This window comes from Nymphaea colorata, chromosome 1 (assembly GCF_008831285.2).
Source record: "Nymphaea colorata isolate Beijing-Zhang1983 chromosome 1, ASM883128v2, whole genome shotgun sequence".
Taxonomy (NCBI): domain Eukaryota; kingdom Viridiplantae; phylum Streptophyta; class Magnoliopsida; order Nymphaeales; family Nymphaeaceae; genus Nymphaea; species Nymphaea colorata.
The window spans coordinates 20,620,862-20,644,070 of NC_045138.2; the positions used below are offsets into that span (position 1 = coordinate 20,620,862).

At 37.8% G+C, this 23,209-nt stretch overlaps 3 protein-coding genes across 5 annotated transcripts in view; 2 read left to right on the forward strand and 1 right to left on the reverse strand.

Annotated features, from left to right (window-relative positions):
* The first annotated feature begins 1,120 nt into the window (after positions 1–1,120).
* LOC116246255 (DNA damage-repair/toleration protein DRT102) lies at positions 1,121–2,410 on the forward strand. Its single transcript, XM_031618024.2, has one exon. The coding sequence runs from the start codon at positions 1,199–1,201 to the stop codon at positions 2,117–2,119; it is 921 nt and encodes a 306-aa protein (XP_031473884.1). The 5' UTR covers positions 1,121–1,198; the 3' UTR covers positions 2,120–2,410.
* A 3,936-nt stretch (positions 2,411–6,346) lies between these two features.
* On the forward strand, positions 6,347–11,644 carry LOC116246253 (aspartic proteinase Asp1-like). The gene is made up of 10 exons (XM_031618020.2): positions 6,347–6,484; positions 6,634–6,868; positions 7,643–7,760; positions 9,799–10,028; positions 10,136–10,372; positions 10,554–10,683; positions 10,771–10,965; positions 11,069–11,141; positions 11,229–11,316; positions 11,401–11,644. Exons 2-10 carry the CDS (start codon positions 6,663–6,665, stop codon positions 11,504–11,506), a joined length of 1,383 nt encoding a protein of 460 aa, XP_031473880.1. The 5' UTR covers positions 6,347–6,484; positions 6,634–6,662; the 3' UTR covers positions 11,507–11,644.
* The window catches only part of LOC116246252 (kinesin-like protein KIN-7E, chloroplastic), a 37,746-nt gene continuing 26,084 nt past the window's right edge, over positions 11,548–23,209 (reverse strand). The window contains exons 17-26 of one of the 3 annotated variants that reach the window (XM_031618019.2): positions 22,460–22,699; positions 18,800–18,940; positions 18,584–18,709; positions 17,690–17,740; positions 17,535–17,582; positions 17,095–17,364; positions 16,207–16,947; positions 15,315–15,404; positions 13,879–13,942; positions 11,548–11,900 (exon numbers count right to left, since the gene is read on the reverse strand). In XM_031618019.2, the coding sequence (XP_031473879.1) occupies positions 13,922–13,942; positions 15,315–15,404; positions 16,207–16,947; positions 17,095–17,364; positions 17,535–17,582; positions 17,690–17,740; positions 18,584–18,709; positions 18,800–18,940; positions 22,460–22,699 (1,728 nt within the window). In that variant the 3' untranslated portion in view covers positions 11,548–11,900; positions 13,879–13,921. Of the gene's footprint in view, positions 11,921–13,878; positions 13,943–15,314; positions 15,417–16,206; positions 16,948–17,094; positions 17,365–17,534; positions 17,583–17,689; positions 17,741–18,583; positions 18,710–18,799; positions 18,941–22,459; positions 22,700–23,209 lie in introns of all 3 variants that reach the window. The other 2 variants (XM_031618017.2, XM_031618016.2) reach the window with 2 other exon arrangements.

Genomic DNA, 23,209 nt, shown 5'->3' on the forward strand with positions numbered 1-23,209 from the left:
TTTATGTTTTGATCTCCATAAGGTTTTAAAGTTGGACCAGTTGAAAATAGACATATTGTAATCACATTACATGTAATTCTCATGCTATACATCCATATCAGATCTATGTCATTGATTGTGTTAACATTTATGATCATTGAAGGTTTAGCTAATTTTAGTATAGCGAAAGTCGCGTTGGTTCTGTGTTGATATGGTCATGGACGAGATTGGTGAAAATGACATTTTAATAAGATAGCAATTATGAGCTCCTAAGGTTTTGTGTAATGTCTGAATGTATAAAGTCATATTTGGTCCAAGTGGGAGATTGTAAGATCATTTGGTGGGCCGACATATGTCTATGAAGAATTTTAGACATTATGACTGTTTTAAAATAAATATCCGCTTAAGTGATTGCATTTTGGGATATTACGTCATTTTAGATGGTATGGGGTAATTTTGAAATGTATAGATAACAGTACGTAATTACGGACTCTTTGATGGGTGGAATTCGTAATTGTCCTCATTATAAAATGGTAGTGGTCCATGGGGTCGTGCAATGGTTGCCTGAAACGTTGGTTTTTAGGGTTTTCCTCTTCTCCATCTGAGAGAGACCTCAAGCGCGCCGCACGTACCCTAGAAGACTCTACTGCGATCTTCCTGTGCACCAGTTCAAATGCATTTAGGTACGCTTCCACTTTAGTTTAAAGTTTTGTTTATTTCAATAATTTAGCATGAGCATGATCCTGTTTTAAGATATATATATTTGGTTTTGTATATGGAAGAAAGGGAGAAATCCCTACAAAACCATCACAGGGATGCGCCTAGACCCCCGGCCATCTTTTGGGACAAATGAAACCATAGTTCAATCTGCTTGTGTTTAAGGAGGAAGTTTAAGAAAACGATGTTCCCTATGCCAGCAGCTTGCGTTGGAAAGGGCAAATATGATGATTAAATACTTTTATATACATAAAATAATCGAAAGAATCAATCCTACAACTTAAATGATAGATCGTAAAGAATCAATCTAAATGATAGATCGTTCTTTATAAAATATTTAAAGAAAGAGCTGTCTTTATTCATGTCTGTTTTTGGATTTTGAAACACCCATGATTTGACAGAGGAAGCTTACGAAAACACAAAAGGCTTATCAAGAATTTTCCCTTTACAAACCCACCATTCAACTACGGTACCCTTGCCCTCTCTTGCTCGCTTCCTGTAAATGGCGTCCGAGAAGAAAGCCATGAAGATCATCACCGGAGCGGACGACTTCGGTTGCAAGCTCAAGGATGCCGTTGTCGCCCATCTCCGTTCCAAAGGCATCGACGTCGAGGACCTCGGCACCGGCAAGTATTACTCCGTTGGCGAGGAGATCGGCCGCCGCGTCAGCCTCGCCCACTCCTCCGGCAACGACGGCACGGAGACCCGCGGCATCCTCGCTTGTGGCACTGGCGTCGGCGTCTCCATCTTTGCCAACAAGTTCCCTGGCGTCTATGCCGCCACCTGCGGCACCATCGATGAGGCCGTCAACTGCCGCTCCATCAATGACTCCAACGTGCTTTCCCTCAGCGGAATGTTCACTCCGCCGGAGCTGGCCCAGGGGATCGTCGACGCCTGGCTCGATACTCCATTCAAGTCTCCCTGCCGGGCGAGCGGTGGCGTCGCCTGGCCGGGCGAGATCGACACCTTTCTGAGTAACTCCCTGTCCGAGATGTCGAAGATCCCTGGCGCGAGCTCCGCTGGAGGCCCAGGGGGCTCCTGCGCCATCTGCTCGTTGAGGGAAGGTCGAGAGTTTGAACCCGTGGCGATCATGCCCGGTGGGAGCATGAAGATTGTCCGGCAGAGCCCCACAGCTGCCATTGTGAGGTTCGCGGCCGGCAGCCTCGAGCCGGCCCACCACCATACGTTCGGCCACGACCTCGTGGTATTGAGCGGCAGGAAGAAGGTGTGGAACCTGAGCAAGAAGGAGAGCTACGAGCTGGGGCCTGGAGATTACCTCTACACCCCGGCGCCGGATGTTCACAGGGTCCAATACTTCACTGACACGGAGTTCTTCATCAGGTGGGATGGCGATTGGGATATCTTCATTGATGAAGATCTTGCCGCCGCTGCCGCCGCCACTAAGGGGAGCTCAGATCCGTAGGACGGAATACTTTGGTCGGGGACCAGCGATGGATGGTGGTGCTCCCAGGTGGCTGTCTTGCAGTCTTCTTCTCTGCTTCGCTTTGTGTTTAGGCTTTGATTAGACTACCATAGTATGTATATGCGATGGTGGTGCTCCCAGTTGGCTGTCTTGCAGTCTTCTTCTCTGCTTCGCTTTGTGTTCAGGCTTTCGTTAGTAATACCATAGTATGTATACGCTTGTATAAGAGACTTGAGTGTTCCAATGTCTTCCTCTTTGCAAATAAAATTTGGAACTTCCCCTCTTGCTGTAGTGGTTGTGACGGATAGGCGATTTTTCTGCTGTTTATGTCATTAAGACTGTCTGTAGTTCGAGCACAGGAAATGCAATTGCTTGCTCGCTTATCTAGGTGAGTGAGCATATCTTCTATGAATACAATTCATGATACTCTGAAATGCAGGCAACCTAATTCTTGTTCAGCCAAATCATTGTGCAACAGTCCCTTTTTAAATTCAATACTAAGCATGAGTTTACCTGTCTGGTGCTGTGTTTAGTTATGAATTAGGTGGGTTTTCCTTCTTTTTTTTCTGGGGGGGTTTGAACTGTTCAGAACAAGTACATTAGTCCTAGTCCATGGAGTCATGTATGTGCAGTCATGTAATTGATAAGTAAATCTGGTCTTCTTCACGCGGAATGTGGACAAAGCCTTTGCAAACAATCCAACTTTCGGGCATCAGAGTCCATGAATGGAGATGGTTATTGGGAAGAATTCATTGAATTCATCATCTTAGCTGATAACAAATTAAAACTTGCTCTTGTATGGAAATTAAAAGTTGCTTCTGTCACCTAGGAGGACCTTCATCATTATATAAGGTGTTCCTGAAGTAGAAATAGGACAATCTGATCCTCAATATAAGGACTTCCATTTCTGCTACAAAACAGTGTATTTCATTGCTTTCAATTCCCAGAAGGTAGTCACTACCTGAGCGATAAAAAGTGTATTTTGACCATTAGCTGAATAAGCGCATCTAACATTTTGATCTATTTGATTGTTCTAACAGAAAAAGAGAAGATTGAGCTGTAAATCTTCTCTAAAAGAGCAGATAAGATATCTGAGCAGATAAAGTATCCCAACCACATCAGCATCTTGGTAATGCAGGAGCAAGAAAAGAATTAGAAATAGAAAATGGCTCTCTATTTCCTTGTACAATTATGAATCTTTGTGTCCTGAGGATGGTTTTACGGGCGCCCGGTTTGTTATGTGTTAATCTAAGTGGCTTATGTTTGTAAGGAGAATTCAGTTGCTAAGTTCCATTGGAATTAACAGAATAGTGTGTGAAGCCCCCTAATTTCAGTGGGTAAACATTCAGTGACTGTATTATGGGACTTGAACCAGACTACCGCATGAACAGCTTCTACACTTGTTGAGGACCTTTCTGCAACTGCAAGTTGGTGGATCCACCTTGTAATGTATGAAAGTCTGAATTTACAAGCACACTCATATAAGATGGTTCATAAAAATGCATCTCGAAACATAAATCTACTAGTTTTAGGATGACAGCGCTGAGCAGTAACTAGAAGCTCCGAAGCCAAGCAATGTTGTATGATTATGGATTCAGGAAGTTGGCAGCGAAGATGAAGGTGATATTGTGGAACATGCCTGCTCGTAGTAGAAGGCATTGGGCAGCTTTATCTAGACTTTGATAGGTAATTAATTCAATCAGCCAATGTCAATTCCTGATTTTGTGAATGTGAATGGCTGTCAAGTTTTCATCGGCCGTACAAAGAGATATTAGTTCATCTTCTCCTTGCTCAATGTTCTATCCAGTCATTGGTGTCTCTTTAACCAGTGCTTAAACTCGCCGAGTCAACTAGTTGATTTGGTTGACTCTGTTTGGCTCAGTCCTCTATTGGGTCGACCCAATAGGGGGGGACTTATTTTTTTGTTGGAACTCGGCATGAATGGGCCATGACTCGGCTTTTCTTGGGTATGGCTCGGTTTGGCTCTGCCAAAGCCCTGTTGACTCGGTGTAGTTCAGTGATAAATTTTTTGTATTTTGTAATTGGCAATTTGATTTGTTTTGTAATTACTTAATGACCTACTTTTTGACTTGAATCTTCAAACTTATTGAAATATAAGAATTTAGTAAATTTTCATATTGCAAATGAAAACTTAAAGCTAATTAGGCTTTACTTCTTGTAAGGTGTATTTATTTGAATTTTTAGGACATTGTATTCTTTACTTTTGGACTTTTAGTTTTACATAATATTAACATACATGTCGAGCCTGTTAACCGTAAATAGTTGCAAATGTTGAATATAGTAATCTTAGTGTTGGTCTTCATCGACTTGTTTTTCATTGATAAGTTGACTCTTGCCACATTTTTTTTGAAATATACAATTATAGAGTAGGAACATTAGGTTAACTGTCCAATTTCTTGTTATCAAAAAAAAAAAAGAAAATGTAACTTAATTATTATTTGATGGTATGAATTATATATGTCAAGTCATTTCACAACTTTTTTTTTATGTTTAGATGACAACTTATATGTTGTTTTTCTTTCTTTTAAAAACAATAGTTAACGAAATCTATCTAGTCCGAGTCACCAAAGTTAACCCACCGCACGAGGAGTGAACAATAAACGAGTCGAGTCCTGAGTCACCAGATTTTAAAACATTATCTTTAGCGTGTGACTCTTTCTCTCTCCCCACAAGGTAAAACCAGATTCTTTCTTCCATGTCTCACAAGCATCAGCCGCAAAAAAGATATGGATTGTGTGGATCACTCTTCATCGTGAGATCCAACGGTTCATGAGCGTTGCCTGGTGACTAAGCTAAAAAAGGGTAGCGAGAGAATACTACTGGCATGTCCGAACTACCCTCCATCTTAGAAGTGGAAGATAGAAGAAAGGCATCGGTGATTCTAGCAAAATCACCGACAAATCACATTCTTAGGTTGATCTGACATGTGAGACTCGTCGAACCACTTTAACTAAAAAGTATCAGGTAACGGATGCTGAAAAGGAGCAATCTATTGTTTATATTATGTGACTTCTATCAAGAGAATGCATGGTAAAGACGTTAGATATCTATCAAAAAATGTGTTTTCTATACAAAATGTGTGTTGGGTGCGGGGGCTGATGGAGTGCAAAAGTGGCAATTTTTACAAATAAATTTGGTGTAGGTGCAACGAATATATATATATAATTTCATTTGTAATATAGTTCTTCAACTACTTAGTAGTCTTATTATTTATTTATATTTATATATAAACTTTTTTTATTAAAGATAGTTTAGTTATATATATATATATATATATATATTTAAAACAGTAAGTTTTGATTAAGGTTGGGCCGGTGGGATAGCCCGATTCAGCCCAGGCTTGAACCCAAAAAAAAATCACCGAGCCAACTCGATAACTTATTGGGCCGGTCCAAGTGGGCCTGAATATGTCCGGTTCATCTCAATAAGACTTTTGTAATATATATTTTATTGATTTATATATATAATTATAATATTTTATTGTGATTAATTATAGTTATATATTATTTTAAATTAAAATATATTTTTAAATTTAATTTAGCCTGGCTTGGACTTGGGTTATAGGTGTCGGGCTAAACCTGGGCTCGAGTTTTTAGTGTCGGGTCGGCTCGATGCTCGGGCTTAATTTTGACTAGTTAGACAAATCAAATGTGTTAGAAAAGCACTAGTATGGCTAAGCACCGGGCCCGGCTGGGCCGTCACCGGGCACCGGACAGCCCGTTAATTTACGGGCTACCCCATTTGGGTGTCGGGTCGAGCCCAGTATGACTTTTGAGTGTCGGGCAGCCCGGCTCCTTGTTGGGTCAAACCAACTCGATGTCCAGGCTTAATGGCGGACCAGCATCGATGGGTGCGAAAGCTATTTAAAACCACACGTAGTGTAATTTTGACTGCTCACGGAATCCGTTCGACACCAAGGATGCCACTTTCTGTATGGCACGCAGCAGCAATTTAAATTAGTCCTCAGAATATGGTTTGCTTCACTTCAGCATCATCCGTGCAGAAAAAAGGAGGTGCAAAACTTCCACTTTGCGGTAATAAAAAGTGCTTGGAGTGAGAATAGAACACAACGACAACCCAGAAAGAAATCGCTTCATCCCAAATTAACAAGAGCAGCCAAGATGCTAATGCTTTATTCCCCTTCCTCCTATCCTCCCTTGACCCCCAAGAAACATACCCCTTCCTGAACAAGATTCATTTTGCTCTTTATATGGGGCCAGCTCTCTTCTCTTCCCTTTCTAGAGTCCCCAAGCTCATCATCTTCCTGAAAGGCCAAAACAACAGGTACACTACCCCACCATGAATTGAGAGGACCCCTCAAGCCATTCCCTCTCTTTCTTGTAGGTAAAGTTTCAACTGTGGGTCCATCCATTTCTTCCCCATGTCAACCAAGTCCAACTCTTCTTTTCACTTTGTTTTCTGATTGAAAATAGAGAGTGTGTGCGTGTGCTATATATACACACCTTTTCCTTTGTATATTGGCAACTTAACAGGTAGTTGTGCTTGGAAGTCCCAAAGAGCTATGGTGACGATGGGGGAGAAGAAGATGGGGAGGTTCGTCGGGCTCACTGCAGTAGTGGTCTTTGTGGTGTTCTGCAACTTTGCCGCATTTCAGTTTCCCGTCTGCCTTGCTGGGAGAAGCGGCGGATTTACCGGCGGCGTCGGACGCCGTGGCAGCTCGTCTACCTCCCTCGTATTGCCTATCAGAGGCAGCGTCTATCCTGAAGGGTAACCTCTCTTTCACTCTCTCGATCAATGCTTAAATTCGGGGTCGTTAACTCGCTGTGACAGAGAAATTAGAAATTCCGTATGCTTGGTGACGAATCTTCTCGAAACTAGTGAATTCATGCAATGAACTGAACATCTCGAGTTACGTGCCACACAGCAACCCCTGTTAATGTCATCTCTGCGATTTCCTAAAGAATGGCTCCGTATCAGTATCTTTGCTTTTCTGTAAGCGGTCTACTACCCTCTTTGGATGATACCAATTTGTGAATGGTTTTATAAAATCTAAGTTTTTTAAACTTGGTTTAGTTACTGGGGGATACCCAAATCTAGTTTTTGTCTTTTTAATAGTTTTACTCTGTCATATAAAATCATGTTTTGGTTTTGGATTTTCTAACTCAGTTTTGACAGCACCCAACACTCCAAAAACTTAGTTTTAAAAGAAAAACTTGGTTTTGCATCAAACATTTGGTTTTGAAGTGTCATTCAGACGCGGTTCTCTAGAAAACGAATAAACAAATGGTTTTAAAGCAGTCCGGCGTGGCTCTTGTCTTGCTGTCCATATCCAAGAAAAGGAATGAAAAAAAGAAGTAGCCAATTGAAAATGGCCCATTCCTTAATGTGAAAATGGTGATCGTTGAAATGAAAAGAGCCAATTGCAGATGCAACGGTGATTTCAGGACCCACCTTATCAGCAACCTTTCTGCAGGTTCGAGGGAAACAGGGTGGTTTCTGGGCGACGCCATTGTTAACCAAATGAAAGATTTGTATTTGCAGGTTGTTTTACGTGACACTGTGGGTTGGGTCGCCCCCTAGGCCATATTACCTTGACGTGGACACAGGCAGCGACTTCACGTGGATCCAATGCGACGCCCCTTGCGTCAGCTGTTCTCAGGTAACTACTCTAAGCAGAGCTTAGATGGGCAAGAAAAATACTGTGCGACAAGTTTTATGAGTCTACCATTTTTCCCACGCTACCAAACACAGAAGAATTTTCTCTGCCAAATTAAGCGGATCTGGATAAACAATTCTCGGAAAAACAAGTCAGGGGCACAAAGGTTGAAAAGACAAGAGAGTGAGGTGAGGGTCATTTTCGTCTTTTTGAGAAAAAAAAAAGGTGGTTTCCCTTCCTCCGGAAAAACTCTGCTGGGGGATAGACCCCTGCTTGGTAGAAGAATATTTTTTTCCTTTTTTTTTGTGGGGGTTCTTGTCCTTGCAGGGGAAAAGAATACTTTTTCCCTTCTTTTCAGTTTTGGCCTCTTAGGGGGAAGGGTGTGCAACCCAGTGTTATGAAAATCGGCCCAATATCTGAAATGTTGATTTAAAGATGCCTAATGTCGCTTGCCAAAGATTATTTTGATACATTTTCAATTTTTTATCTTTAAAGTTTTTTATATGTTTATTTTAATTATTTTAAGGACAATTATTCTTTTAATATATTTGGCCAATTCACCTAAATTGGCGATGGTCTTGGTCTCACCGATTCGGCTGCTGAATCTATTTTAATAACACCACTTCAAACGATTCTTTTAGTACCTCCCAAAAAAATAGCATATCATGTGCTATTGTAATTGTACAAAAAGTAGGCAATTGCACGTCAAAAGTTGAAATTTTAAGCTTCCTTCTACTTTTGCCGTATAAATGTGAATTTTATAGTTTAAAAGCCTGCAAATTTACTCTTGGATGGGTCTTGGCTCTTTCTAGATAAGTGAATACGACTTTATAAGGAGTGAAAGGTTCTTTAACGTTTTCCAACTTTCCAAGTTCAGTAACCTTATTTAGAAGAACGAATAATTGGGCATAAGATTGAACTTAAGAGCTTCAAACTATTGTGATTTCATCCGTAGGGTTCAAGTTCTTGTGGAACGTCAGTCATTTTCATAGTCACCAACAAAAGAAGTTGGGAATTCCATTGCAACTTACATACTACTTTTCCCACTTCATGGTGAGCAGTTGAACTCCAATGTCAGAAAAAGTCCAACGCAAATTTGGCTATTTGAGCAAACAAAGCTTGACCTAGTTTATGGGAGAGTTCTTCTAAAAGAAAGAAAGTAGAACCATGCCAAATTTGATAAGTTGGTTCTCTGTTTGCTCCTCTTTGTTATTTTTCTTTGCAGACAAAGATTTCACCAATGCAAGGAAACTTTAGTTGTCCTTTTGGTGGCATAAAGCCCGATGTTGATACTTTCACCCCCAGTGGTGGAACCATAAAATTTTGGCTCCAAGGTGCTGATGTCTCGATGGCTTAGTGGGTTGGGTGTAGGGGTGTACAAGGAGTCGACCTGGGCTCAACTAGAACTCAATTCATTTATAATCGAGTCGAGCCCGGGTTTAAAGTTATGCTTGAAATGTTAAACAAGTTGAGTTCGAGTTGTAAGAACCAGCTTGTTTAAATTCCGCTCAGCTTGACTACATAGATGCATCATGAATGAGAGATTTCTGTTGCTAAGTTTTTCATTATGGGATACTTAGATGCAGAATATGTGTACTATTTCTTGGTAGTTTATAGTTGAATTTGTTAAAAGAACCCAGTTAACTAAGTTAAAAGAAACAACATGGATTCAGTTACTAGAAACAAGTTAAACTAGTTGAGCTTGAGCTCGACATTGTATCGTAGAGTTGAGCTCGAGCTCAACCTATTGCATGGAGCAGGACACTCTGCTCGTGTGCAGCCCTAGTTGGGTGCCTGGACGACACTGGTTGGGTCTATTATGGGTACTACACATGTTTGGAGCCTAGTCCAGCTCCACACCAAGATCCACATAGCTCCAATACCACTCGCCCCACGGACTATGCTTGCTTTAGCTTGTGGAGTGAATGGCTTTCATGGAAGTTGAACTCCAACAGATTTCGTGTTAGCCATGGCTCTACCCACTATGCTAAGCCCTTCCATCTCATCTTATTAAAGGTGGATTTATCGGGATATGTTTCAGGGACCACATCATCCATACAAGCCAAAGAAGATGAACCTTGTTAGTTGCAATGATCCCCAATGTGTTGCATTGGGCTCGCTGAGAAGGTTCAAATGTGAAAGTCCCAGCCAGCAATGTCATTACCAGATCCAATACATCGATCTCAGTTCATCATCGGGTGTTCTTGTCAGGGATGCGCTCTACCTTCATGCAGCCAATGGATCAATGCTTCAAACCTCTCTTGCTTTCGGGTAACTGTTTTTGTAGGAGATTGCACATGTTTTGAGGTTTTGATCACAAGGTGTGAACTTACATAACGTGCTCATGAACTTTTAACTGTTTCGCGACCATTCAAAAGCTGCGGCTATGATCAACAGAGCCCTCAGCCAACCCCTGTATCCGCAACAGACGGACTCATGGGCCTTGGCAATGGGAAATCCAGCATCAGCTCTCAATTGAAGGAACAAGGACTAGTCAGGAACGTAATTGGCCATTGCATCAGTGGACAAGGTGGTGTAGGGTACCTCTTCTTCGGCGATGAACTTGTACCTTCAACTGGTGTTACATGGATACCAATGCACAGGAATCCTGCACAGTAAGCACACATACCAATCATGAAACTAGATAAAGAGCTACTTGAATTGCCTAAGGATCGGAGTTCTTTTTCTTTTCAGACAAAGGAACTTGGATCATTCGTCTTATATAGACCGAACTTGAGTAAAGGTCTAATTTATGCATGAAAGATGTCATGTTTGTCTTTTGTTGTTCCGTATCAGGAAGTATTCGCCTGGGCCTGCAAATTTGATATTCGGAAAACAGAAGATTAAAGATCTCATGACCGTATTTGACAGCGGAAGCTCCTACACCTACTTCACTTCTCGTCCTTATCAAGCTTTAGTCTCTGCAGTAAGTCACAATCATGGCACATTATTTGTTAATTTTTTTTTCTTTTTTCCATGATAATCTCTGTATATGCTTAATGCTAATTTCCAGATAAGCAAAGATTTAGCAAACAAGCCAATCAGAGAAACGTCTCAAGATATCACATTACCCCTGTGTTGGCAAGGACCAAAGGCATTCACATCTTTTTCTGATGTCAAGAACTATTTTAAGTCATTCACACTGGACTTCAAGAGCAGCAGGAAGGCACGGCTCGAAATACCACCAGAAAATTATTTGATCATTACTGTAAGCATCTCCATCAACAGAATTGTTGATCCCATCTTCCAAATTCACCTTTCTTCGTTTACCTTTAAACTCGTAGTAAAATGTGCAATCCTTGCTCGTGCAGTCACAGGGCAATGTTTGCTTGGGCATCTTGAACGGCACCGAAGTTGGTCTGAGAGATTTCAATCTCATAGGAGGTACAATTGTCTGTTAAGATATTCTATTTTCACAATTGTTAATGACGGTGGACTCCTGACGCTTGAGCTTCAATTGTAAAATTGCAGACATCTTTATGCAGTCATATATGATAATATATGACAATGAAAAGCATCAGATTGGTTGGACTCCTGCAACCTGCAATAGACTTCCCAGGTAGGGAATTTATCCTCGATGTTATGTTCACACGGTTAGCATTCATCAGCTGTAGACAAAATTCTGAAGTGCATCTGTTTCCAGCAACAGAGGCTCCACTGAAGGTGCGGCAGTCAACATGAATATCTTAGCAAATAGAGGCACCCCGTGCTCTGCAACTTACCCGCCGGGAACAGCTGAGTGCAGCTAGTGTAAAGGAGATTCGCTTATACATATTTGTACACAACAAAATTTCATTTACAGGCACCAATTTGATGTATGAAGGCAAGCACTGTTCAGACTGAACGAAATACATGAAGATGACACTTAATGATCTCCATTATGAAAATTGACCTGAACTTGAGCAAACCTTCATGGTTAGTGCTGACAGGGAAGATGCTGTGAAGAAATTCCTCCTATCTAATGCTGACTCAAATTGGCCCAATATCAGCGCAATGTTATCCATTGTCTTACGCCTTTCATATGTACATGAATTGTGTATACAGGTCACAGCCTCTTCCTACTGACATACAAAATCCAGTGTAGTTCCATGCGAAGCTTTACATCATTGTTTGCACCCTTAGATTCACAGTCAGTGACGATTCCTAGAAAAATGAAATCCAATCTGAACAAAATTTAGCTCATGCTTAGTGGTTGTTAATTGAAGAATCCCAGTTAAGCAGTTGGAAAGAAACAAGAGATGTAACGATAAGTAATGTTGTAAATGTACCATATCTTAAAGTATTGTAATCAAGCTGTAAAATTATTTTTAAATTCATAAAAACAAGAAAAATGGAGAAATTTCAAAAAATTAAGAAAAATCTATTTTGTATAAAAAAAAACTCATCACAGGTAATGAATATTCATAATTCGTCATTCATAAGCCATAATATGTTTTGTTATCAACACATCAAGAAAATAAAACAAATCTCTTCATAAAATAAATACAAACCTATGATAAACTTTAGAAAATTTCTACGTGTAAAACTTGAATTGAGATATTGTATACCTTTTGTAGAGAAACACAAAACCCTCTTTTCTGAAACATGGACAGTTCTTGCATGAGCAAATGTCATTTCAAACCGGTGATTTTTCCCTCAAATCAACAATTTATTTGGCAATTTCTATCCAAAACCAACAAAAATTCTTCCTCCCAAAGCTCTTAAAAGTGTTGAAAATAGAAGGGAAGAGGCAGTTTAAAAAAAAAAAAGATCTAGCAAAAGGGGTGTCGTGCTCATTTTTTTAAAACTTCACCATATCATAAGACATGGCCCATATCGGTCATATTGTACGATACACCACCATAGCATATGATATGGCACATATACATATGATACACATGAAAAATGTGTATTCTAAGCGTATCATACAAGTATTGTCGACCTATATGATACAAATTGTATGATACGGATAAATACTAATAATAAGCATGCAGCAACACATCAAACTAAACAAACAATGCTTGAGATGCACAAAAATTGTTTCGCCAGCCATTTATGAGAATAGAAAACTAGTAGAAGCATGAAAAAATACACAAACAACATCAACAATCGATATGGAAAAACAAAAACACACTTCATGAAAAAATACGCAAAAAACACAATCAATATGGAAGAACAAAAGCACACACCAATGATGTGAACTATGTCAGGACACCTTTAAAAGGGGTGATGCATCACTAACTGATGCTTCAGGACACAGGTATAGATGCAGCCAGGAACCTGGACGCAGCTGTACTTGTGTAGGATGCAGGTAACAAAACTATGTCTCATTGATTCAAAACTTGATCTTGATCAACTCTGGTTGAGTTCATATTTGTCGAAGGAGACTTTTGAGACTTCAGACAGGCTTCAAGTAGGTCCTCTATGTCTCACTTCTCCTCTTGAGACACGTGCCCCACACACACACACACACATAGAAAGCAAGTCACACACATGTACACATGCATGAAGACATAAGAATGCATCACAGCTAGACTCTGGAGGAAACTTGTGTCTAGGTTTTTTCCGCAGAACTGCATAGATGTGAATTCTATGTCTAAAAGCCTGTAATACTAACAATATTGCAACTGGGGATTATGATCCACCAACCTACTAGTTCTTTTACGAGATATAAGCAGAAGAAATAGTTCTTTTATGAACATAGAGATTGCATTACAATGTCAGTACACTGGAACAAAATAAGGACTAGGACTTAAAAAATATATGTAATGATTGGAGAAGAACTGCGGCATATAGTTTGGTGGAACAAATTGTGGCATATTATGCTCTGTCCATCACAATATGTTATGCATACATTTTAACAATCTGCGGCACACAATGAAGCATTAAATTTGAATAAGCAGGTCCATTTATTTCTGGTCCATCACACAGATTCCATATAGGAGCAAAAGAAATTCCTCAATTTCCTAACATATTCCAATAGAGGTCATACTGAAAACTATTATTTAACAGGCAAGCCAATTTTTAAGTAATCAGCATAATATAGAAGATACGGCAACCTTATTTTACCCGATCCTCCCATTACAGTTTAGTTTACGGGCATTACTAGTTGAAAATATTTAACAAAAACAAACTAACTTACCAACATATATGCATAATCTCTGAATAGTTCTTCTATCATTACACTATGAGACATTAGTTGCGCACTGCAGGAAGAAAAAAGACAAATTATGACCTTATATTAGTTAAGCAGTAATGAAGGGCGAGGATGGACAAAATATTGTGGAATACAAAGTGACCAAACTTTCTGATTAGGTTATAAGCTAAGTAATTTTTTATTGTTTAAAAAAAAATTGGATACACCCATCACACCATGAAGGCCCTCCATTTCTACTATTCTCAATCGAAAATGAAGCCTTTTGTCTACATAAGTGACAGGAAACTAATTTTAGGAAAACATTACCAGAAATTTTTGGACAGCATATTCAGTGTATTTATTTGAATAAAAACATTGCAGTTAAAAGAGAATGTAAAAAATTTTGAGTGCTTCAACTGTAATTTATCAATGATAAAGATAATGCATCGAATGCATAATTCCTCATTCATGAAGTTTAAAATAATAATTTGTTAGATGAGATCCACTAAGATCACTCATGGAATATACATGAAGAATTGAAGATTTTGAAAATATTATCTCCTTTAGTTCTAAGAATAGATATGGCATGACAAGTGGCAGACTCTCTTCCGAGGTTTTCCAGTAATATCACATCAATAGGTAACTAAATCCATTTTGAATCCACTTAGGCAACCCAAATCCTTCATTTCTTTTCAAGAGGCCCACCTGGATCCCTCATCACTGAGTATAATAGTGAAGAGGTCAAGTAGAGTAATAGTGAAGGAAAAGTTGCCTATGAAAAGTTGAAAACCATAGTCACCATGATCCCGTGAAACACAGTTTCGTTTTCTGGATTTATCACATACATTTATTGATTTAGTTTTCATGTTTTGGGCTTTTTAGCCAGATCTATTTGCGGCATGAAAAGCAGGAGATGTAGGCAGCCCAGAAGTAATAAGGGGGCTATGACTTATTATAAGTTCTAGATTCTTTAAGATATACGAATTTGAACAAGCATATTTTCAATACAAAATGTCCACAGACGTTGGAAGTTGCAACTCAGAATATGACTTGCTAACAGAACAGTTGCTATGTTTGTTTTAAAAGATACAAATCTACCCAAAAAGAAAAACGAGAGAAAACTCATGAGATTCCAAACAAAGTTGGGCATTTATCAATTGTAAAATGGTAAACCATAGCTATGTATGTGTGTGTGCATGAAGAGACAGAGAGAGAGAGAGAGGGATAGCAAAAGAACAAGCAACTACGTATTTTATATCTTACCCCATTTATAGAAAAACAAAACTCTTTACTCTATTCAAAATAAAATACCAATTCATGTTCATAAAACTTTTATGATTATTTTATCCTGACATTTCATTTTTCCATATTTATTTATTATCCCTCCTGAGATAATTTCCTTCATTTATTGAAAAGACAAAAACTCAAACATATTTTAACACCTTTGCATGACAGATTTTTGTAATAGCTTCAATGTGAACGCTCTGCAATTCTTCAAGCGTAGTAACATCAAGGCCAACAAGGTCGTCACCCTGGCAAGAAAGCTAGAATTAATCATTAAATAAACAACACAATTGCTGGGACTAAAAAATCATTTACTTTGTCCATGCAAGGCTAAATTACATGGATAAAAACCCGGAAAAAACACCTTACACACAAACATCATCAAAGAATACAACGTAATATTCTCATGCAAGTAAATCTTAATTTAACTGAAAGCACATGCCAGGATGTCAAGTCTATGAAATAACCACTACCCAATATTTTTGAACAATTAAAAGTCCCAACAATAGTGACCAACATACAGAAAGAATTTATGACATGCTCTTTAAAACTACGTTTTTCCATTTATCAGAAAAACTTCATATGCTCTAAAAAAATTATAAATTTAGGAGAAAACATTAACTTGTATGTCTATTAGCATTTTCTTTCAAAACATATGACAAACATCCATAAAAATTTCTGAAAAACATAAGAGAAGAACAGAAACAGAAACATAAAAAGGATTTTATCAATGGGAGCTGCAGGTGGGGGATTGGGACCTGACACTGGTCTTTAAAAAATAAAAAATAAAATTTTAAAAAAAATAAATAAGAAATTAACATCTTCCCTTTCATTTCTTTGAAAAACACAAACAGCCGCTAATTGGAAAAAGATTCCAGATCTGTCGCTGACATTAATCTGGCAGTAACATGACTTCATACAGATATATATTTTCCAACATAATTGACTCAAAAATGCTGACAATATCAAGATATTTTTAAAATTTGGCATATAGTGCAATTTGGTTTGAAATTTTAAATTACAGTAACTATAACGAAAAGGTTAATGTACCTTTAATCTAGAAACGAAGGATTCAAGCTCTTTGCACTTTTTCTTCTCAGTTTCATAACATTCATATAGTTCTTTCAGCAATTTCTGCTCACCAACAACATTAATTTTCCCATCCTGGTTACTTTTTATGCCATTAGATGGTATCACATAATCTTTCACACTCTGCTGCAATATTATTCCTGTGTTCATCCCATCAAATGTTAATTCTTCTGATACAAGCCCTGCCTGCTTCATTTTTGCAAAAAGCACCCACATATTTGCAAGTTCATGTTCCAAGTCCTTTTCCCGATGTTTTGCTTCCTCAATTTTCTTTTGCAGTTCTGCTTCTCTTTGACCTTTCTGAGATAATGCAGACTCCAAGGAAGCCTCTCTTTGGCATCTAACAGCAAGTTCATTCTTCAACTCTTCTATTAACACATCATTCAACCCTTTTGGACATTCATCACTTTCGATTCCATTATCTAGTTCACAATGTCCATAACTCAAAATATCTTGCTGACAGCAACTGTTCCTGCAGAATGTCTCTTCCTTGGCTGCAGTAAGGTCAGTGTTCAATCTTGCATTGTGATAAGTAAGTCTTGTAACCTCTTCAGCCAAATTCCTAAGTTCAACTGCTGCTGCAGATGCCAACTCTTTGGCATATGATGCTTCCTCTCCAAGCTTCTGGCACTGAATCTCGAGCCCTCCTTTTTCTTCAAGCAATGTGTCCTTCTCTTGTTTAAGTTTCTCGATCTCTTCAACCTAAGAAGACATTCATAAAAAAAGCATAAAAAAAAAGGGGGCAAGTCAGATAGCTAACATTGAAAGCAAAGTCTTCAAACAAATGGTTAAAAAATGAGTTGCAAAATTGAATTTAAACAAAGAAAACTAGAGAAGAGTAGTAATAACCAGCAAAAAGTTCTTCTCTTGCAATAGTTGACTGTTCTCGCATGATGTACAAGTATTTTGTGAAGACATTGCAGACAAGTTTATGACACTTGTTGGTGTATTTGCATCAGTACAACTCTCATCAAATGAAAGATCAAGATCAGTCCATTTTGCCGCTTCCTTGGATCCATGTACAATATATTTTTCTTGAGCTGAGCCTTTATCCATCAAAGAGCTCATTTGTTGCCTCAGCAGCAGAATAGTCTCTTGCATTTCTGCATTTTCAGATAACTGACAGGTTCAGGTAAAAGATATGTTAGTATACAAATTTCTAGCCTTTAGAAATTGATACTCTAGAATTGACAATGTCCAAATACACGTTAACAGGTCAATATGATTGCCAGAATTTCACACGGGAAGAAGAGATTTTTTGAAGTTTTATAGAATTCTACAGCATTTACCTTCAACTGAAGCTGCTCTTGAAGAATCCTGTTGTCTGCAGACTTGATCTTCATATTTCATTATCAGACAATAGAATGCAAAGCAAAACAACATCAGGATACATTGGAACAACATTAAGATACATAAAACAATTACTTGAATGCAAGAGGCGTACCTCAAGTTCAAAAGTTTTTTCATTTAACTGGGTTGCCAGCTTTGAGAGAGCCTGAATTAAAACTTCAACACATAAGACAAGCACCACAACAGAGACTACAAGGTAAATGAAAATTATGTGAAAATAAAGAAATAAGGTGGAGATAAAGAAGACATATGCCAGCAAGGGAATTTCTTGTAACAAGGCATGTAAATTTGACAAATCCTCTTAACAAATATAAAGCAAAAAACTTAACAAATATAAAGCAAAAAACAAACACTCATTAGTTAAAAGTTAAAGAAAGCCTAAACCATGGTTTAGCAAAACACAATAATAGCCAAAGGTTTCTTAAACATAGCAAAGGCATAAAATTACATTTAATTTTCACTAAAGAAAAGAAAAAGGTAAACCAATCGGTATTATGATTAGCAACGTTTTGATGACGATCATGAGCCTGTACTTCGAAATATGCAAAGCAACCCTATTTTTGCTTTTGGGTTTTCTTTATCAAACTCATCCTATTGCAAATTACAAATTCATACCTGTCTAACTACAAATGACAAATCAACCCCTGCCTTTCATTTATATTTTAGATTGGTCCTTGAAGCTAAATTTGCGGTTAAAGGAAACTCATTTATTGATTATGCACCCTTAATCCTTTCTTAATAAACAGGGATAAAGGTCAACAGTCAAGTTACAAAAATAATTCAGTAAATAAACAAAAATTGCAAAATAGTACTGCCAACAGTTTAATATATCCTAAAACCCTTTTTACTAATTATTAACTCTTCTCAACATTTGTTACATATAATATTGGTTCTACCTACTCTTAATAGCAAAACAAAGGTAATCACTTAACATGAAATGTAACTGCCAAAAGAGTACCACTAATGTCATACAAATCAACCAAGTTACCTGGGAAATATCAAATGTACCAATTGATCGAGGAGTCACTTCAACCGTCCCCAGCATTCGTTGTTCAAGAATGTGCATTTGTAGCCTTTTTTCATTGATTTCATCTTTTAGCTTCCGGATTTGCCCCTACAGGAATGAATGTCAACACATCAGAAATTCCAGGAAAAAGGGAAGAACGACAAGCATATGGTTTCTTCATATGATCTTGTGACCCACTTGGAGTTTAGAATCATCAGGCCTTTCAGCTGCTTGTTCAGCTAATCGCTTTAATGAACTTGTACATAAGGCAACTTCTCCCGCCAACATTTTAACCTGTTCTCGAAGTAGATCCATCTGGTCTGTGATAGTGGTTCCAGTCTGCAGAAATGGAAGTAAAATTCATTTTTCTGACCAAGTTCAAAGTCAAAATTTAAGTACATAAGCTTTTAAAGAGATAATATTTAAACAATGAAACATATATTATTTCCAATTCCAATAATCAACAATACAACTCATCCTGGAAATGAGTGGTACAATTAAATTATCAACAACTTCAATTTATGATAGGCACATTAAAGTAACACTTGAAGAGAAGGAACTGTTGGTCACTAAGGTCTAATTAACTGTAACACCTTATCTGGATTCTGGACCTTAGAAAAATTCTATATTGAAGTTTTCGAAAAATCTTGAGGATTTTATATACCCATGCACTATACTAACGGTTGACCTGATTAGTGCCCTCTTGACTGCAACCAGAGCTGGATTAGGCACTGCCATTGATATCGTGATGTTTCGAAAATAGCATGATGTTAACGAGGAAAAACAGAAAAAGAAAAATGTTTTTTTAACATGAAAACAGATTTGTGAAAATTTTTTCGCGTTTGTCCCATTTTTTGTTTTTTTTTTTTCTCATGTTTTACATCAATATATTCATCTTCAGATTTAAACTTAAATGAAGCTATTTGTCATCATTTTTATCATCACTAAAAAATTATTTTTATCATTTTATCTAGTTTTTTTAATTTTTTGATTAGTTTCTCATTTATTTTAGTTTTACGTAATTTTCAGATTTTTCTTTTTTCTAAGATTTTTCTGACAAAACAACTTTGATGAAAAATACCCAAGAAGAACCTTGCCATTAAAAACCTGATAATGATATTTGTGACAATGATTAGGATGCAAATCAAAGCCAGCTATGAAGTGGGTTACAATCCAGCACTCGGACTTGTTTTGGCCAAGTTGTTACATTAACACAACATTGCCTTCAGTAGCAAACAATACATTTATTGTGTACTGTGCATTAAGTAGGAACAGTATCTCCCACATGCTTGATGCAGTTTATGATGTATATGCAATAAAATTGTGCCCACTACCAAAGAGAAGAAGAGTGAAACCTTAGGTTAGAATTAAGAAATAAGCACAAAAGATATCATATTCCATGTGAACTGGATCTAGTCCCATGGTCAATAAATGGTGTGCTAGAATAATCATAGTTAACTCTTCAAAAATAGTTGCTCATTGCCCTAAAATCTATAAATTTAAAAAAAAAAAAAAAGCCTGTCTATTAAACATGGTAAGATAGATAAAAGCTTTCAAGAATGTATGAAAAGCAAAGGCTTAAATCCTATTCCAATATTATGAAACCAATGTGTAAGTGTAACTTAACTATTATGCAGGCTTTTTATTTTCCAAAAAAAGTTGTATCAGTAACTGTGAGCAGAGGCAGAGTTTGCGGTAACTTTTTGCAGTCAGGTGAGCTTCCTAAGGAAGAGTTTTGGAGTGTACTGATTAAAAATATGTCCATCTCAGATTTTCAATACGGCACATGCCTTTCTACTGGAACTAAGCCCTTTATCCTAGTGCACAAGAGCCTATTTCTGATACTAAACCTCTCAAGAGCACAAATACTGCTGAAGGTACCATAAGTGGCCAGCACAGGTGCCAGCGCAGGTTAAGATTGCGGAAAGGTAGCTTCAAGTTTCAGCACTAAAGTGAATAAAATCGAACATGAAAATGTTCCTAATTCAAATAAATTAATCCAACTGCTTTTGTAAATCAAATAGACTATATTGTCCTAACACAGCTCCAATTGGCTAATACATTTTATAAAGAATATTTATTTGTTTTTTAATATGAGAAAACAATTTGATGTTACCATTATCGGTTGAAATGAAACAGCTTGTATTGGACATTGACACCAATATGCAAAATTAGGTAAAATAACCGTAATGCTATGGACATTTGGGGACATCAAAATCACCAATTCAGCAAGAATAGGACACCAGACTGTGAAAATTAATTTCAATTGTATCTTATGACTGGTCTTAGTTTTGAGGGGAAACAACATGTGTAGATGCTTCAAACTAAACATAATCATGCCATATGCAGAACCATCAAATATGTCATATGAGTGAGAGGTGTTCATGGAGGGGGTGCCTCTGTGTGCATGGCGTATGCATGTGCAAAAGTTTGTATAAAAAGTTCTTTTCTTATAAATTACAAAAGAAAAGTTTTACAAATTGTAAAATAGGGCTCTTTCTAAAAAATCAATATTTGAAAATAAAAAAGATGAGATGAACCTATCCTAAGTATACATTTGCTCTTTCAGTTCCAACGCCTAGTTGCTTCTGCTAGCTCCTTTCTGCCACTGCCAAGCCAGGTATCTGTTCTCTCCTTCTTCCTTCTCTTCTTCTTCCTTTTCTTGGTAAAGTTACCACACCAAAGCTGCAACAGCAGCCACATCCACACTGCATTGCATCGACAAGTGTGTGGCAGTGTTCATAACTGGTCCATGTGACACAAAATAAGAAGCACAAGCATCACATTTTTTTCTTTCACAAAAATTGGATGAGCTCCTCCCTTGGGCATCATCCAATTGTCCTTTTAGATTCTCTAAGGCTTCAGGGTAGATAAAATATCTGGCAGCCACCTGTGGTTACATTGTCAATCTTCTCTTACACCCACTGCAATGACCTGCACTATTTTGCTCACATATCTTCTTGTTTATCTTTCATGTATTTTGTTGAAGTTCACTGTCCAAGATATTTTACAAACTACAGGTAATAAATAGGGAACCAATGTAACATTTTCATGGTATTTTCATGTACAGGTTGCAAAGCACTAAATATCTTAGGAAGTTGGGAAGGATGGAGACCATTAGCTTAACAAAGATCTAAGACAGACTCTCCCTAACCAGTGTAACTCCATCTAAAAAAGAGACTCAAGCAAGCAAGACACTGATCTCTGAAAGAAGATTTGACCCTCTTTCAGGGAAAATGAGATTAAACACTAAATCAGTGAAACTTCATCCAACCAAGATACCATTCCAAGAGTTTAAACTGTAAACTATCTCCTCTCTGAAGGAAGATGCGGAAAAGTTTAAACTCTCTCTCTCTCTCTCTCTCTCTCTCTCTCTCTCTCTCTCTCTCTCTCTCTCTCTCTCTCTCTCTGACGGAAGATGACCTTAAGGTTTAAGCTATAAACCAGTGTCACTCCATCCAAGCAAGAAAGTATCAGCACACATTAATTTATACGCAGCGCCAGATGGAAGATGAGTTGAAGCTCTAGTCCTGTGTAACTCCATTCAAGCAAGACTATATCATTGCACACAATTTTTTTTCTTATGTGTGGGTGAAAAAGATAAAAAAGGAAGCAGATGAGTTTAAATTCTGAACCAGAGTAAATCCATCAAAGCAAGAAAATATCAGTACCAATATTTCCTTTTTCATGTGGGTGCAGAGGATAACAAACTTGAGCAGAGGGATAAGTTCGAACTGGTCTAATCCAACCAAGAAAATGCCATTTTTAACATTACCATTTTGGTGTCTGGTTGTACACAAGATTGAGTTATTAGAAACATATTTCCAAACTTATTAGAAGCAAAAGTTGCCAGCTTACAGGAGGAAGACCACGCCCTCTTGGAGCAGCACAAAACAAGTCGCCAGCTTGTGTTCTCTCCTGAAAGGAATTGGTGATTGAAGAAGCATCATCAACTGCTCTACTCACGGACTTTCTTTGTCCATCCTTCATATCCAAGACTAGATCCTTCTGCTGAGATGACCGTGAAGATGCAGGAGAGCCGCTTGCTGAACTTTCACAATCAGTATTAGAAGCTATTCCTCCAAAATTTTCAGGGCGCTGTGAAAAAAAATTCCTATGTCAAAACAAGCAAATAAAGGACACCTTAGCAAGCCAACAAAAGAAGACTATACACGGGAATCTGCAATTGCAGGTTATGCCAAGGAAGGAACTAAACTCTTATTAAGAAACAACAGGAACTTGTAGTTTAGATTTTAGAGTACAATAAAGGACACCTTAGCAAGCCAACAAAAGAAGACTATACACGGGAATCTGCAATTGCAGGTTATGCCAAGGAAGGAACTAAACTCTTATTAACAAACAACAGGAACTTGTAGTTTAGATTTTAGAGTACAAAACCACATTACAAGAAATTTTGCAGAGTGATAAAACCAAACAGAAATAAAATACAAACAAAAAAAATGCTACACAAGGGGGCAAAAAAAAAACCATTTATAAAAGGAAGCTGACAAAGAACGGCAATAGCCTTAACCCATTCATGAATAAAATAAAGAAATAGCAAATAAAAGCACAATAAAACTAACACAATTTAGCTGGCAAACTATAAAA